The following is a 12699-nucleotide window of genomic DNA, read 5'->3' as shown; positions in this document are numbered from 1 at the left end:
ACTTATTATAAAGATAGCACCACATCAATTTCTTGAAGGTCTTCCTGAGTCCGTCTTTTCGATGGGAACGATTTGTCTCTGAACTGGGCTCCGGTGACTAACATCTTTGGAGTGGCCAGGGTCAGAAGCAGTGAAATTCACGTTCTCGTCGAGCTGCCTCAGGTCGACAGTAGAACAAGATTTGTTTTTGGTTCTTACTTTGTCTTGTTCTCATTTTTTTTTTTTTTTTGCTCTTTTAAGCCAACAGCACGTGGCGTTCTCAAACGGTCACCTAATTTAAGTTTGCACCATGCCCGATTATTCTTAACTTCGGTGATCGTACGGGAACCGAATGTTACCATCAAACTATGGAAATTATTTAAAATTTTTATTTATTATTATTATTATTATTATTATGAAATTTTTAATCATGACGATGAGTTTTATGTCGTAATCAAAGTTTTCCAAATTTTTCATAATTAAATTCGTATCCTGTTTGGTTTGGTTTTTTTCTATTAAAATCTCTACGAATTTTCCTTACGTCATTTTCCCAATGACGATAGGAATCGTTTCCGGTTTCACTCTCCACTCTCCTGTTTAAATATCCGGTTTGTTTAGTTGGCACAACTGTTTTTAAATCCGCTGTCGTGATTGGGCTCGGTACTTGTTTCTATTTATTCTTAACCAATCGATTTCACTTTCGCGACAGTTTTTTTATTATTATTATCGTTAAATAAAACTAATAATTTTTTTTTTTTTAAATTAATTATAATAAATAAAGTATAGAGAGAGAATATTTAATCGAGGACGACATATTTGAACCAATTAAAATTAAAATAGAAATTTTTTTTTTTTTTTTAATAAATGATAATCTTTAGTTACTCGTTTGACATTTATAATTTTTCAAATTATAAAAAAAAAATTATCATTATTATTATTAAGTGCAAAGAGTAGGTAAATAATAAGGTTTCATTACCATCTAATTTAAATTATTTTAAATATACATAAAATATAAATATTTATAAATATAAATAAATAAATAATTTTTTAAACATTTGTTTAACTTATACGAAAAAGAAGAAGGAGGAGAAAAAAAAAATTTACACGGCACAACTCATAAAAATTCATAATAATAATAATAATAATAATTAAAGAGACTAAAAATCAATATATTAAATTTTTTACGTACCAATAATAATAATAATGATAATAAACTTTCTATTTTTTTTATAATTAAATCTAAATGAACAAAATTACAAAATAAAAAAATTTTTTTTTGCAAATATTGTCATCATTATAACATTCTCTCTCTCTCTTCATACAATCATCAAATTCCGTGATTACATACATAAATAAAGTATTAACCTATTAATAAATGAGTTCAAACGATATCCATACATATGTACATAAATTTCGTAATTGTTTCAATAAAAATCAATTTTTTTTTAAAAGCATTATAATACTAACCTGAATCTTTAATGTTATTTTTTTTTAAATGAAAATTTCGATTTGACATATTGATTTCATTTTATAAATATATACTTACTTCCTCCTACATTGATTTTTTATTATAATCGTTAACCTCCTCCCTTCCCTCCCTCCTTCCTCCCCAGCCCCCCCTTCGATCATAGCTTTTTTTTTTTTTTTTAATAAAACAACGAGACAAAATCAATTTTTTTTACCCTTTAATATATAATTTAATGATAATAATAATAATAATAATAATAAGGAGGAGAAGAAGAAGAGTAATGAAAGAAGAAGAAGAAGAAAAAAGAAGGAATTCTATAATAGTTTAAGGTACGCGTTATCTTAGGTACGAGAGTTTTATGCAACAACAATCACTTTTTTTTAGTCTTTGACGAGGTGTTATCGCGTTAACACGAATTAACTCTTAAGTATATACATATATTTAAATTATTATTATTATTATTATTATTATTTATTGATAGTAACGCGAGTGTTTTTAAATTTTATTATTACTATTATTATTATTATTGTGATATTATGTTTTGTTGCAAAATGGTATTATTACAATTCTAAATTAATTTAATTTATTAAGGTAATTACTTATTTTTTTTTTTTAAATAAATTTTTAACCGTTACAATAAAAAAACTAATAAATAAATAAATTATTAATTAATTAATTAATTAATTTTAAACTTATTAATAATAATATTTTATTTTTATTAGTATCTACTTAATAAATTTTTTTATAACAATCGATAAGAATTTTTTTTTTAAAAACTTTAATTAATGGATATTAAATAACGTTAATAATAGTAATTAATAATTAATAATTAAATAATACATAAATCGAGATGGTTACGTAAATTTATTATTATTATTATTATAAATAATTTTTTTAATAATAAATAAAAACAATTAATGAGAAAAAAATTTTTCTTTTTTTTTTTTTATTTATTTTAATTAAAAATTATTTTTTCGTTTATTTATATCGGGGGAAAAAAATAATAATTATTGATTAATAAATAAATAAATAAGTTAATAATACGGTAATTTGTACCTTAATAAAATAATTTATTAAATTATGTAAATTTAAAATTAAATAAAATATTTTCAGAGTCACTTGTACGAACAAAAAAAAAAAGAAAAAAAAATTAAAATTTTAAATTAATAATATTTGCTAGAAAAAAAAAAAATTATTATTATTATTATTATTATTTATAATGCCAAGGACAAATAAAGAAGCTTCTTCTTCTTATTTATTTATTTATTTAAAAATTTTGTGTTAAATTGCCTTTAATAATCGGATAATAATTACATAACTGGATACATTAATATTAAATATATATACAAACACATACATACATACATAATTTAAATAATTTTTTATTTTTATTTAATAAATTTATTTATAACTACTACAACATTCCTTTTGTTAATAATTTTTTTGTTGAAATCATATTTATTTATTATTATTATTATTATTATAAATATTTGACGGTTATGTAAAAATGATAATAATGATAATAGAGTAATAAAATAATAAATTTAAAAAAAAGTCAAGGTTTGTAAAACATTTAATATAAATATTTTGTTATAAATGTGTGAAATTTTTTTTTTTTTACTTTTTAAATCGAATAAGAAAATGGAAAATTAAATAATAATAATAATAATAATATTTTTAATGTAAATTTCGTGTTGTTACAAAATTTGTTTTTATCAATAAGTCGTCACAGAACCCGCAGAAGTTTTTTTTTCTTCGTTGAGTAAATAAAAGAAAAAAAAAAGAAAATTTCGTAATTTTTTTTTTATGGTTTTTTTATTACAATTGATTCGAAAGAATTCGCACACGCACACACACACGCACATGCAAACACGGGCGTAAATTATAGCGCGCGAAATTTACCCCCCCCCTCTTTATTATTTTTTTTATTATTAATTAATTAATTAATTGATTATCGCGGATACGAGTTTTGATTAATGTAAAAAATCGGAATAAATTTTGAAGTTTGTTGTTGTTTCAAGACAAACAACAACAAAGACAAAAAAAACTTGATCCGGGAACATAAAATAATTTTCGAGGAAAATTTTATAACCTGGATAAATTATAATGATAATAATAAAAAGCGGCGACGGGAAAAAAAAACACACACAATTGATGATATTGTTGGCATTGAATTATACAAACGAACGAACAAACAAACAAACAAACAAGTAAAATGTCCATTTAATCCTTTGTTTAACTTTAAAATTTTCTTTCTGAAATTTTAATTTTTCTTAGTATTAAAAATAAAAAAAAACGGATTTTTTATTAACGTAAATAAATAAATAAAAAATTATTTAATAAACGTTTGGATGCTGGATGTAGATAAATGAGAATTTATATAATTTTTTATTAATCGGGTCACTGAGGTCAAAGGTAAAATTTTGTCAAAGACGTAAGAGAGAGAGAGAGAGAGAGAGAGAGAGAATTAATTATGAACGTTGTCACAACACGCTGACAATTTAAATATTTTTTTAGGGGGGGAAAAAAAAAAAATTTGCGTGATAATTAAATAGAATTTTTTATTTATGTAGCAGAACGACGCTTGACATATACCTCCCCATCTAAATGAAACAGTACCAAATTGTTTACATACTCGGATAAAATCTTTAAATGGCCGAGTGAAAATTCCATTGCAAGGAAAAGTTTAAAAAAAAATTAATTAATTATTATTTATAATAATCGAAATAATAATAATAATAATAATAATAATAATAATAATAATAATAATAATAATAATAATAATAATAATAATAATAAAGAGAAAATATAATAAATTAAAAAAAAAAGCGCAAATGAGCAAATATTTATTTTGGGAGCAGTTGTTAAAAACTGGAGGAGTTGCCTTGACCTCATTTTTCTTATTTTTTTTCTTTTTATAATAAATTTAAAATTGCAAATTTTTTATTAACAAATAAGAAAAACATTAAAAGAATTTTTATTTATGTATAATTATTAATTATTTAAATAAGTGAAACATTTATTTTAAAATAACAACCTTAAAAAAAAAAAAAGAAAGATGAATATTTACTTTTAATGCTTGGGTGTTTTAAGAATTAAAAACAAAAAAAAATTAATAAATAACTTTTTGTTTTTTTTTTTTTTTTGTTAAGTTTGCACGCCTTAAACTTATTTATAAACAATCAGGCCAATTTGCAAAGGCCAAGTTTGTCGCGATCATTTTTTTTTTTTTTTTTTTTCTCGAACTTGCCCTAAAACACTTTTCAGTAGACCATCAACTTTCCCTTCCTTTTTTTTTTTAAAGATTTCTTTTCACTTTTTTTTTTTTTTTTTACTAACAAACATCTCGAACAATCCTGATTTTAGGTGTGTGTGTGTGTTTGTTCGTTTGTTGTATGCAGGATTCGCATAAGTTGTTTGTTCTAATGACGTAGTTAATTAAATTACACATTCTTCATTAACCCATTCGGTTCATTATTATTATTTTTTTTCAAATTACATAACTTTTTTTTTTTTAAAGCATAGATATAATGATGATGATGATAATAATAATAATATTTCCCATTATGCGATACAACCGAACTTTTCCGTTAAAAAAAAAGAAAAATGTCGGAAAATTTTCTTATGTTTTGTGACCTAAATTCGTTTTTTAACTCTGAAAATATTTATTATTTAAAACAATGGATCGTAGGAATGATTAATAATAACATATAATTTATTAACAAATATTCACTCGAGTTAAAAAAAAAAATGGAAACAATAATAATAATGATAATTAAGTTTCGAAAAGTAAGAAGAAAAAAATCAAGGGCTTATATTTCACGTTTCATTTATAAAAAACTTATAAGGAAAAAAAAGAAAAGAAGGTTTTCCCCCATGATTTTTCCTTATGCTTTAACAACTCATTTAGCAGAAGACAAAAAAATTTCACTTTTTTTTTTTTTTTTTTTTTTTTTTTGGAATTTTCAATTTCGTTTTTTTGTCTTTATAAAAAAAAAAACGTGCGAGTACTTTTACTATCGGAATAAATAAAAGTGGGTTTTACCTCCCCCCAAGTGAAAATATTTTTTAAATAAAAGAGAAATTTTTATGACGAGAAGCTTTTTAAAAAAACCTGATGACGTCATCGATGTTTATAATGTTGATAACGTCATTAATATAAACTTTATAAAACAATGACAGGAGAAAAGAGATTAATAAAAAAAAAATTGAAACACGTTTTTTAAATTAGAAAAGGTCACGTGGTTGTTTTTTTTTATTATTAACTAATATATATACATGTATTATTTATTGTTTTTACTTTAGTCACATCACCAAAAAAATGATAATAATAATGGAAAAACAATAAAAGGGTTGATTTTAAAAAGGATTGATTTAATGGATTATCATCATTATTTTTATTTATTATCTAATGAAAATGGAATTTTTATAAATAAATAAATAAAAATTTTGACGGGAGGATATAATAAAAGGGTTCGAGTTATTAGATAGGAGGAGGAGGTGGAGGAAGAGGAGGAGGATACCTGGTTATTTTTAATAGTAAATAATTAAAAAATTTTCGCACTATTCGTCCATGATTCAAATCGACCTTTATTATTATTATTATTATTATTATTTAAGTGATAATCCAAGTAATTATTATTATTTTTACTAAGGTCATCGTGAGAACCTTTTAAAATTTTTTCTTCAATTTTATTCTTTTTTTTTTTTTTTTTAAACCTAATGGTGGTAGATAAAAAAAAAAAAAGAAAATTATCCGAGTTGATGACGTAAAATTTAATACGGTTTCAATTGAAGGATTTTCCGATGATGATGACGATGATGACGGTGACGTTTTCAAAAAATTTTAATTAATAAAATAGAAAGTAATATTATTTTGTTTTAATTCCGAGAAAATTTAAATATATTAGTTATTATTAGATTTTTAATAAACTGGAAAATTTTTTTGGAAAGATCACACACAGCGTCTGGATAATTTTTTTTTGTAGGCGTGACCCGGTAAATCGTAACCCTCACCTTAAGTACAAAGTTCTTTAAAAAAAAAAAAAAAAGTTATAAGTCGTCTCAGATTGAAAGTTGGCGGCCTTGCAAAGAAAAGCAAAAATGAAATTTCCTTTCGGAATTATTTTTTTAATAATAATAATAATAATAAGTAATAGTTTTAGTCTGTCAATTCTCGTTCTTTCCATCTATCAAACGAAAAACGAAGAATTTTCTTCATTCAATCTATGTCAAAAATTATATAATGTGACCAAATATAATGTTTGTAAAAAAAAAAAACCTTGATTGTAATTTGTAATTAAAAAAACATCATTTTCTCTCTCTCTCTCTCCCTCTCAAGGTACGAAAAAACCTTTTAACTAACATTTTCAATAACGTGCACGTAAACGTAATTAAAAGTAATTAAATTGAAATTTTTTTTTTTTGTTAAATTTACCGTATTTAACAAAAAAATTCCGGGTTCGGTCCATCTTCATATACATATAAATTATAATAGAATTATTATTATTATTATTATTATTATTGTAAAAAACCGGTTTTTTTTTTTTAATCACAATTAGAAATTAGTAGCACTGTCTAGGACTTTAAGTGTTTTTTTTTTTACCTAGAAATCAGACACGACATTCAATAACCTTTAATTATACCAGTGATATTTTACTAATGATGTCACGCTTTGGAAAAGGAAAAAGAAAACGACAAATAAATAAATAAAATTTATCGCGACAAGTTATTATAATAATAATCCATAAAAAAATGTTTTTTAAAATAACGCCATTTTTTTTTACAGGAAGAATGCTGTTATTATGACAATGTCGATCACTTCGTTAATAATTGTTCTCTGTCTCTCACACAAATGGGTATCCTGTTCTCATCATTTAAATTTATATCCGGTTGTAGAAATCGATCCTTTACCTTTAACTCCTCAAGTTCACATACCTAAATTATCGGGGAAAGATGTTCAGTCTTATCTTGATCAAGCGAAAGGAGTTATAGAACAAAGAACAGAAATTTTCGAACCAGATATTCGAAATCGGGGCGTGACACTTAGCCCAAACACGCCCGCATGGTTCATGTCAATTTCTAGAACGAGTTTTCCACCGACTAAAAATTTATCTACTGTTGCTTTAATAGCAGAAGAAGTTACAAAATATGCCACACAAACGTAAGCCTAAATAACTTGAATTAGGGGGAGGGAAAGTTTAAGGGTAATTAATTAATAAATTTTTTTGATTAGGTTTAAATTAACAAGAGATCAAGTCTGTTACGGTTTACTCAAATCGATATTAGAGAAACGGATTTGGGTCATAATTGTCCTATACAAGTAGATTATCCGTGTCAGCCGAAAAAATATCGTGCTTATTCTGGATATTGCAATAACGTTCAAAGCCCACGTTGGGGAAATTCAAATACACGTTTTCTAAGATATTTGCCCTCTGATTATGCTGATAACGTGAGCGTACCCAGAGGTGGTGGCATACAAAATAGTTCTTTACCCAGTGCTCGAGACGTATCACTCATTGTACACAAGGACTCCGATTCGCCTCATAATCATTTGATGGCTATAACAGCCGTTTGGGGAGAATTTATTGCCCATGAAATTGCACACGCACCTCAATTCACAGGTACTTAAACAGAAAAAAATTTTTCTTATTTAAGGTTCAAAATGATCACTTTTTTCTAATATTAATTTCAGGACATAAAGGTTCACGTTTAAAATGTTGCGCTGTAAATTTTGAAGATTTTCATCCGGAATGTTTTCCGATAAGGCTTCCAGACGATGATCCGGTACATGGAAAACTAGGTGAAAGATGTCAAAATTATGCAAGATCGGCAACGGCACCGAGAACCGGTTGCACTCTCGGACCCAGAGAACAACTTAATCAAGTCACGTCTTTTATCGACGGATCTGTTATTTATGGAAGTTCAAAAACTGAAGCGGATGCACTTAGAAAATTTTCCGATGGAAAACTCAAAACTCAAAATAACGTGTACGGAAATTCTCTCCTTCCTCCCGCCATTAATTCTGAAGAGTGTAGGCTCGCGGGAGGTCAAAAATGTTTTAAAACAGGCGATGTAAGATCTAACGAACATGTCGGTTTATCAGCAATGCACACAATATGGGTGAGAGAGCATAATAGGTTAGCCAAAAAACTCAAAGCAATTAATCCTCATTGGGGAGACGAAATCCTTTTTCAAGAGTCCAGAAGAATAATTGCTGCTGAAATTCAACATATCACCTACAATGAATTTCTCCCCATGATTTTAGGTCAAGTAAGTATTCGAGAAATAAGAACAAAAAATTTTTTTTTTCATTCATGTGATGCACTACTACAAGAAGAAGCCGGATATCTTTAAAATTTAAAAATTCCACGTGTCCATTTTTAGGATATCATCGACAAGTTCGGACTTACTCTGCAGCCATACGGATTTTTCACCGGCTACGACATTAATATAAATGCAGGAACTGCTAATTCTGTCGCTGCAGCAGCCTTAAATTTTATATCATCATTAATGCCAAAATCTATAGATGTTTACAACAGTAAAAGCAATAAATTAGAACCACAAAAATTAGCAGAAACTTTTTACGCTCCATTTTCACTTTACGAACCCAACGGATTAGACAAAATTGTTCAGGGTCTACTATATCAACGTGCACAAAAGGAAGACAATCACATAAATGAAATAATGACAAATCATATGTTTCAAGAAAGTTCTTCCGGAAGTGGATTAGATTTAGCCGCACAAATTATTCAAATGGGTAGAGATCATGGTATTCCAGGCTATCACAAATGGAGAGAATTTTGTAAATTTCCAAAAATTTTTAAATTTACTGATCTTGATGGAATTATGTTACCGGAAACCATTTCTTCTTTACAACGAATTTACAAGTAAGTTTTCCTTTTTTTTTTTTTTTTTTTTTTTAAATAAAATTTTATTAAAATGAAAATAAATTTTTTTCAGGACTGTTTTTGATATCGATCTTTTTACTGGAGCCATATCAGAATTACCCTTGCCTGGTGCTGTTGTGGGTCCAACTTTAGCATGTATTTTGGGTCGTCAGTTTCATTATCTTCGTCGTGGCGATCGTTATTGGTACGAAAATGATTTGCCGCCATCATCTTTTAATCAAGAACAATTAAATGAAATTCGTAAAGTTTCCCTAGCTAGAATAATTTGTGATAATTCGGATAGTATAAGAGAAATTCAACCGCAAGTTTTTTTAAATGAAGATCCATTTTTGTAAGTAGAAACACATTTTTAACAATAATATTATTGAAGCAACCAGAATATTAAAAAAAAAATTTTTTTTCTTTTTATAATAGGAATGCAATAATGCCGTGTCATCAAGGGGTTATTAACGAAATGAATTTGAACCCCTGGAAAGAAATAAGGAAAACTTTTTACATTCCGGATAAAGTGATTGCGGAAGCCGTACAAAGAGCTAAAAAAGACGTTAGTAAAATTATGGAGCAAGAAAGAGATTTATTCGAACATAAAAAAACGGCGGATCCATTATCTCCAGTTGGGACTGCCTACGGTTTTAACAGACCCAAACGTCAAGCTGCCGAAATTGCAAATACTTCTCTTGTTCTACAACTTGTATCCAAGCGATTCGTTAATAGTTTTCTTCAAGGGTAAGATAAAAAAAATTAAAGGCTTTTAAAAACAAAAAAAAATCATTATAAATCATAAAATTTTATTTGATTTTTACAGACAACTTCAAGACGAAGAAATGGGTTTTAATATTATCGAACCCCACGATTTACAAGAACTTATGGAAGCGTTGCCGAACGTCGATTTAACAGACGTACTAGAAGTGCCAAGAGTTTTTAGCTGCGACGAACAAACTTTACCATGTGATCATACAAATAAATACAGAAGCATAACTGGTTGGTGTAATAACCTAAGACATCCTGGTAGAGGAAAATCATTGAGAGCTTTTGCTCGATTACTTCCACCGAAGTATGACGACGGTGTCAGCAGTCCGAGAACGCTGTCAGTCACTGGGAAACCATTGCCTAGTGCTCGGCTCGTGTCGACTAAAATGCATCCCGATTACAGTCGTCCTCACGTTAAATATTCCCTTATGTTTATGCAGTTTGCTCAATTGTTAGATCACGATTTAACTCACACTCCTGTCAATAAGGCATTCGTCGGAGAAGCAATTCTTGATTGCAGGCCCTGTGACGCAATGATAACGGTTCATCCCGAATGTTTTCCAATTCAAATCCCTAGCGGTGATCCTTATTTTCCAAGAATAAATACTTCTAACGGTCAAGCTTTATGCATTCCTGTCACCAGGTAAGAATTATATTCTGAAATTTACAAAAAAAAATTATTATAATCATTTAAATAAATAAATTTTAAATTTAGATCGATGCCGGGACAGTTAACGCTTGGCTACCGAGAACAATTAAATCAAGTCACAGCTTACATCGATGCTTCTTTTGTTTACGGATCGGATGTATGTGAAAGTAAAATATTAAGATCTTTTTCTGGAGGACGAATGAATACTACAATTGTAAGAAGAAACTCAAAACCACTCATGCCTCAAATTACAACTCATCCTGAATGCAAGAATCCATCAAAAGTATGCTTTAGAGGAGGTTCGTTTAACTTCAACAATGGTTACCGTGAAAAATAACAATAACGAGGAAGTAAATTAAAATTGAAAAATTTTTTTTTTATTAGGAGATGCAAGAGCTAGCGAACAACCAGCTCTGACAGCCATCCACACGATATTTTTAAGAGAACACAACAGATTGTCAGAATTGTTATTGAAACTTAATCCTCATTGGAATGACGAAACCGTTTATCAGCAAGCTAGAAGAATTGTTTCGGCTGCAACTCAGCATATAACATTCGGAGAGTTGCTTCCGAGAATATTCGGTTGGGATGGAATCCACAAATTCGACTTAACCTTAAACTCAGAGGGATATTTTTCTGGTGAGTAACAAAAAAAAAAAAAATGAAAACTTTTTATTAAAAATAAAATTTAATGTTTTGTTTTTAATGTTTCCACAGGGTACGATCCGCACTGTGACGCTACATTGGCCAATGAATTTGCATCTGCCGCATTTAGATTTGGTCACAGTTTACTTAAACCATCATTGATGAGGCTAGATAATAATTACAACGTAAGAGAACCAACGGTTAGGTTGAGGGATACTTTTTTTAATCCCGAAGTTATTTATCAACAAGATATGATTGATGAATTGCTGAGAGGATTGGCTACGGCTCCAATGGAAACTTTAGATCCGTTTATAACAAACGAAGTTACAAATCATCTTTTCGAAGATAAAAGAATGCCATATTCTGGCATGGATTTGGCGGCAATAAACATCCAAAGAGGTAAGTGAACAACTTTTTAATTTTAATTTACTTCCTTTTCACACCATTTCAAACGTTTTTTTTTAATATTTAAAGGGCGTGATCATGGTATCCGAAGTTATAACGATTACCGTCAATATTGTAATATGACAAGAGTGAAAACTTTTGACGAATTAAAAAGAGATATAACGCCTTCCGTGGTAGAATCGCTAAGACGTATTTACTCACACGTTGACGACATTGATCTCTTTCCCGGTGGATTATCGGAAACTCCTCTTAAAGGAGGAGTGGTCGGTCCAACGTTTTCTTGCATAATAGGAGAACAATTTCAAAAATTAAAAAAATGTGATAGATTTTGGTACGAAAACGATGATTCCCTGGTGAGATTTACAGAAGCTCAACTCATGGAAATAAAAAAAGTTACGCTAGCTAAAATCATTTGTGATAATTCTGATAAAATGACCACCATTCAAAGACACGTCATGGATTTACCGGATCCATTTTTGTGAGTGAATGAAATTTAAAAAAAAAAATTAATAAATTTTTCCTGTGGAAAATAACATTTGCTATGAATAAATATTTGCAGGAACCCAATTGTGCCATGCAAAAACTTACCGTCAATGAATCTTGAACCTTGGAAAGAAAGGAAAACTTGTGAAGTTGATAACACAATAATAAATGTAGGTTCAGCCAAAAGAATTTCTCCATGCATCATGTGTACTTGCACGAAAGAAGGGGTAAGTGATTATTTATTATTATTATTATTATTATTAGTGACAGCGGGATCAATTTTGCAACTATTTTTGTTTTTTTTGTTTTTTTTTTTTTGTTTTTCCAGCCCGTATGTCAATCTTTAAAAATAGTCAACTGTTTTCATTTAGCCAATCATTTTACTCAGGAATCCCTTCTTTCCGATCACG

General features: G+C 27.9%; 1 protein-coding gene across 1 annotated transcript; it reads left to right on the top strand.

Annotated features, from left to right (window-relative positions):
* Positions 1-7251: 7251 nt before the first annotated feature.
* Phum_PHUM238450 (uncharacterized protein) lies at positions 7252-12636 on the top strand (the record flags this gene model as incomplete). Its single annotated transcript, XM_002426093.1, has 14 exons — positions 7252-7610; positions 7706-8070; positions 8142-8719; positions 8834-9336; positions 9410-9688; positions 9772-10083; positions 10163-10750; positions 10823-11055; positions 11141-11395; positions 11474-11800; positions 11876-12284; positions 12366-12520; positions 12554-12584; positions 12618-12636. 14 exons carry the CDS (start codon positions 7252-7254, stop codon positions 12634-12636), a joined length of 4413 nt encoding a protein of 1470 aa, XP_002426138.1.
* Between the last annotated feature and the right edge of the window lie 63 nt (positions 12637-12699).

Source organism: Pediculus humanus, genomic scaffold (genome assembly GCF_000006295.1).
Source record: "Pediculus humanus corporis 1103172107610 genomic scaffold, whole genome shotgun sequence".
Classification (NCBI taxonomy): domain Eukaryota; kingdom Metazoa; phylum Arthropoda; class Insecta; order Psocodea; family Pediculidae; genus Pediculus; species Pediculus humanus.
This window is presented reverse-complemented; position numbering and strand designations above follow the sequence as displayed.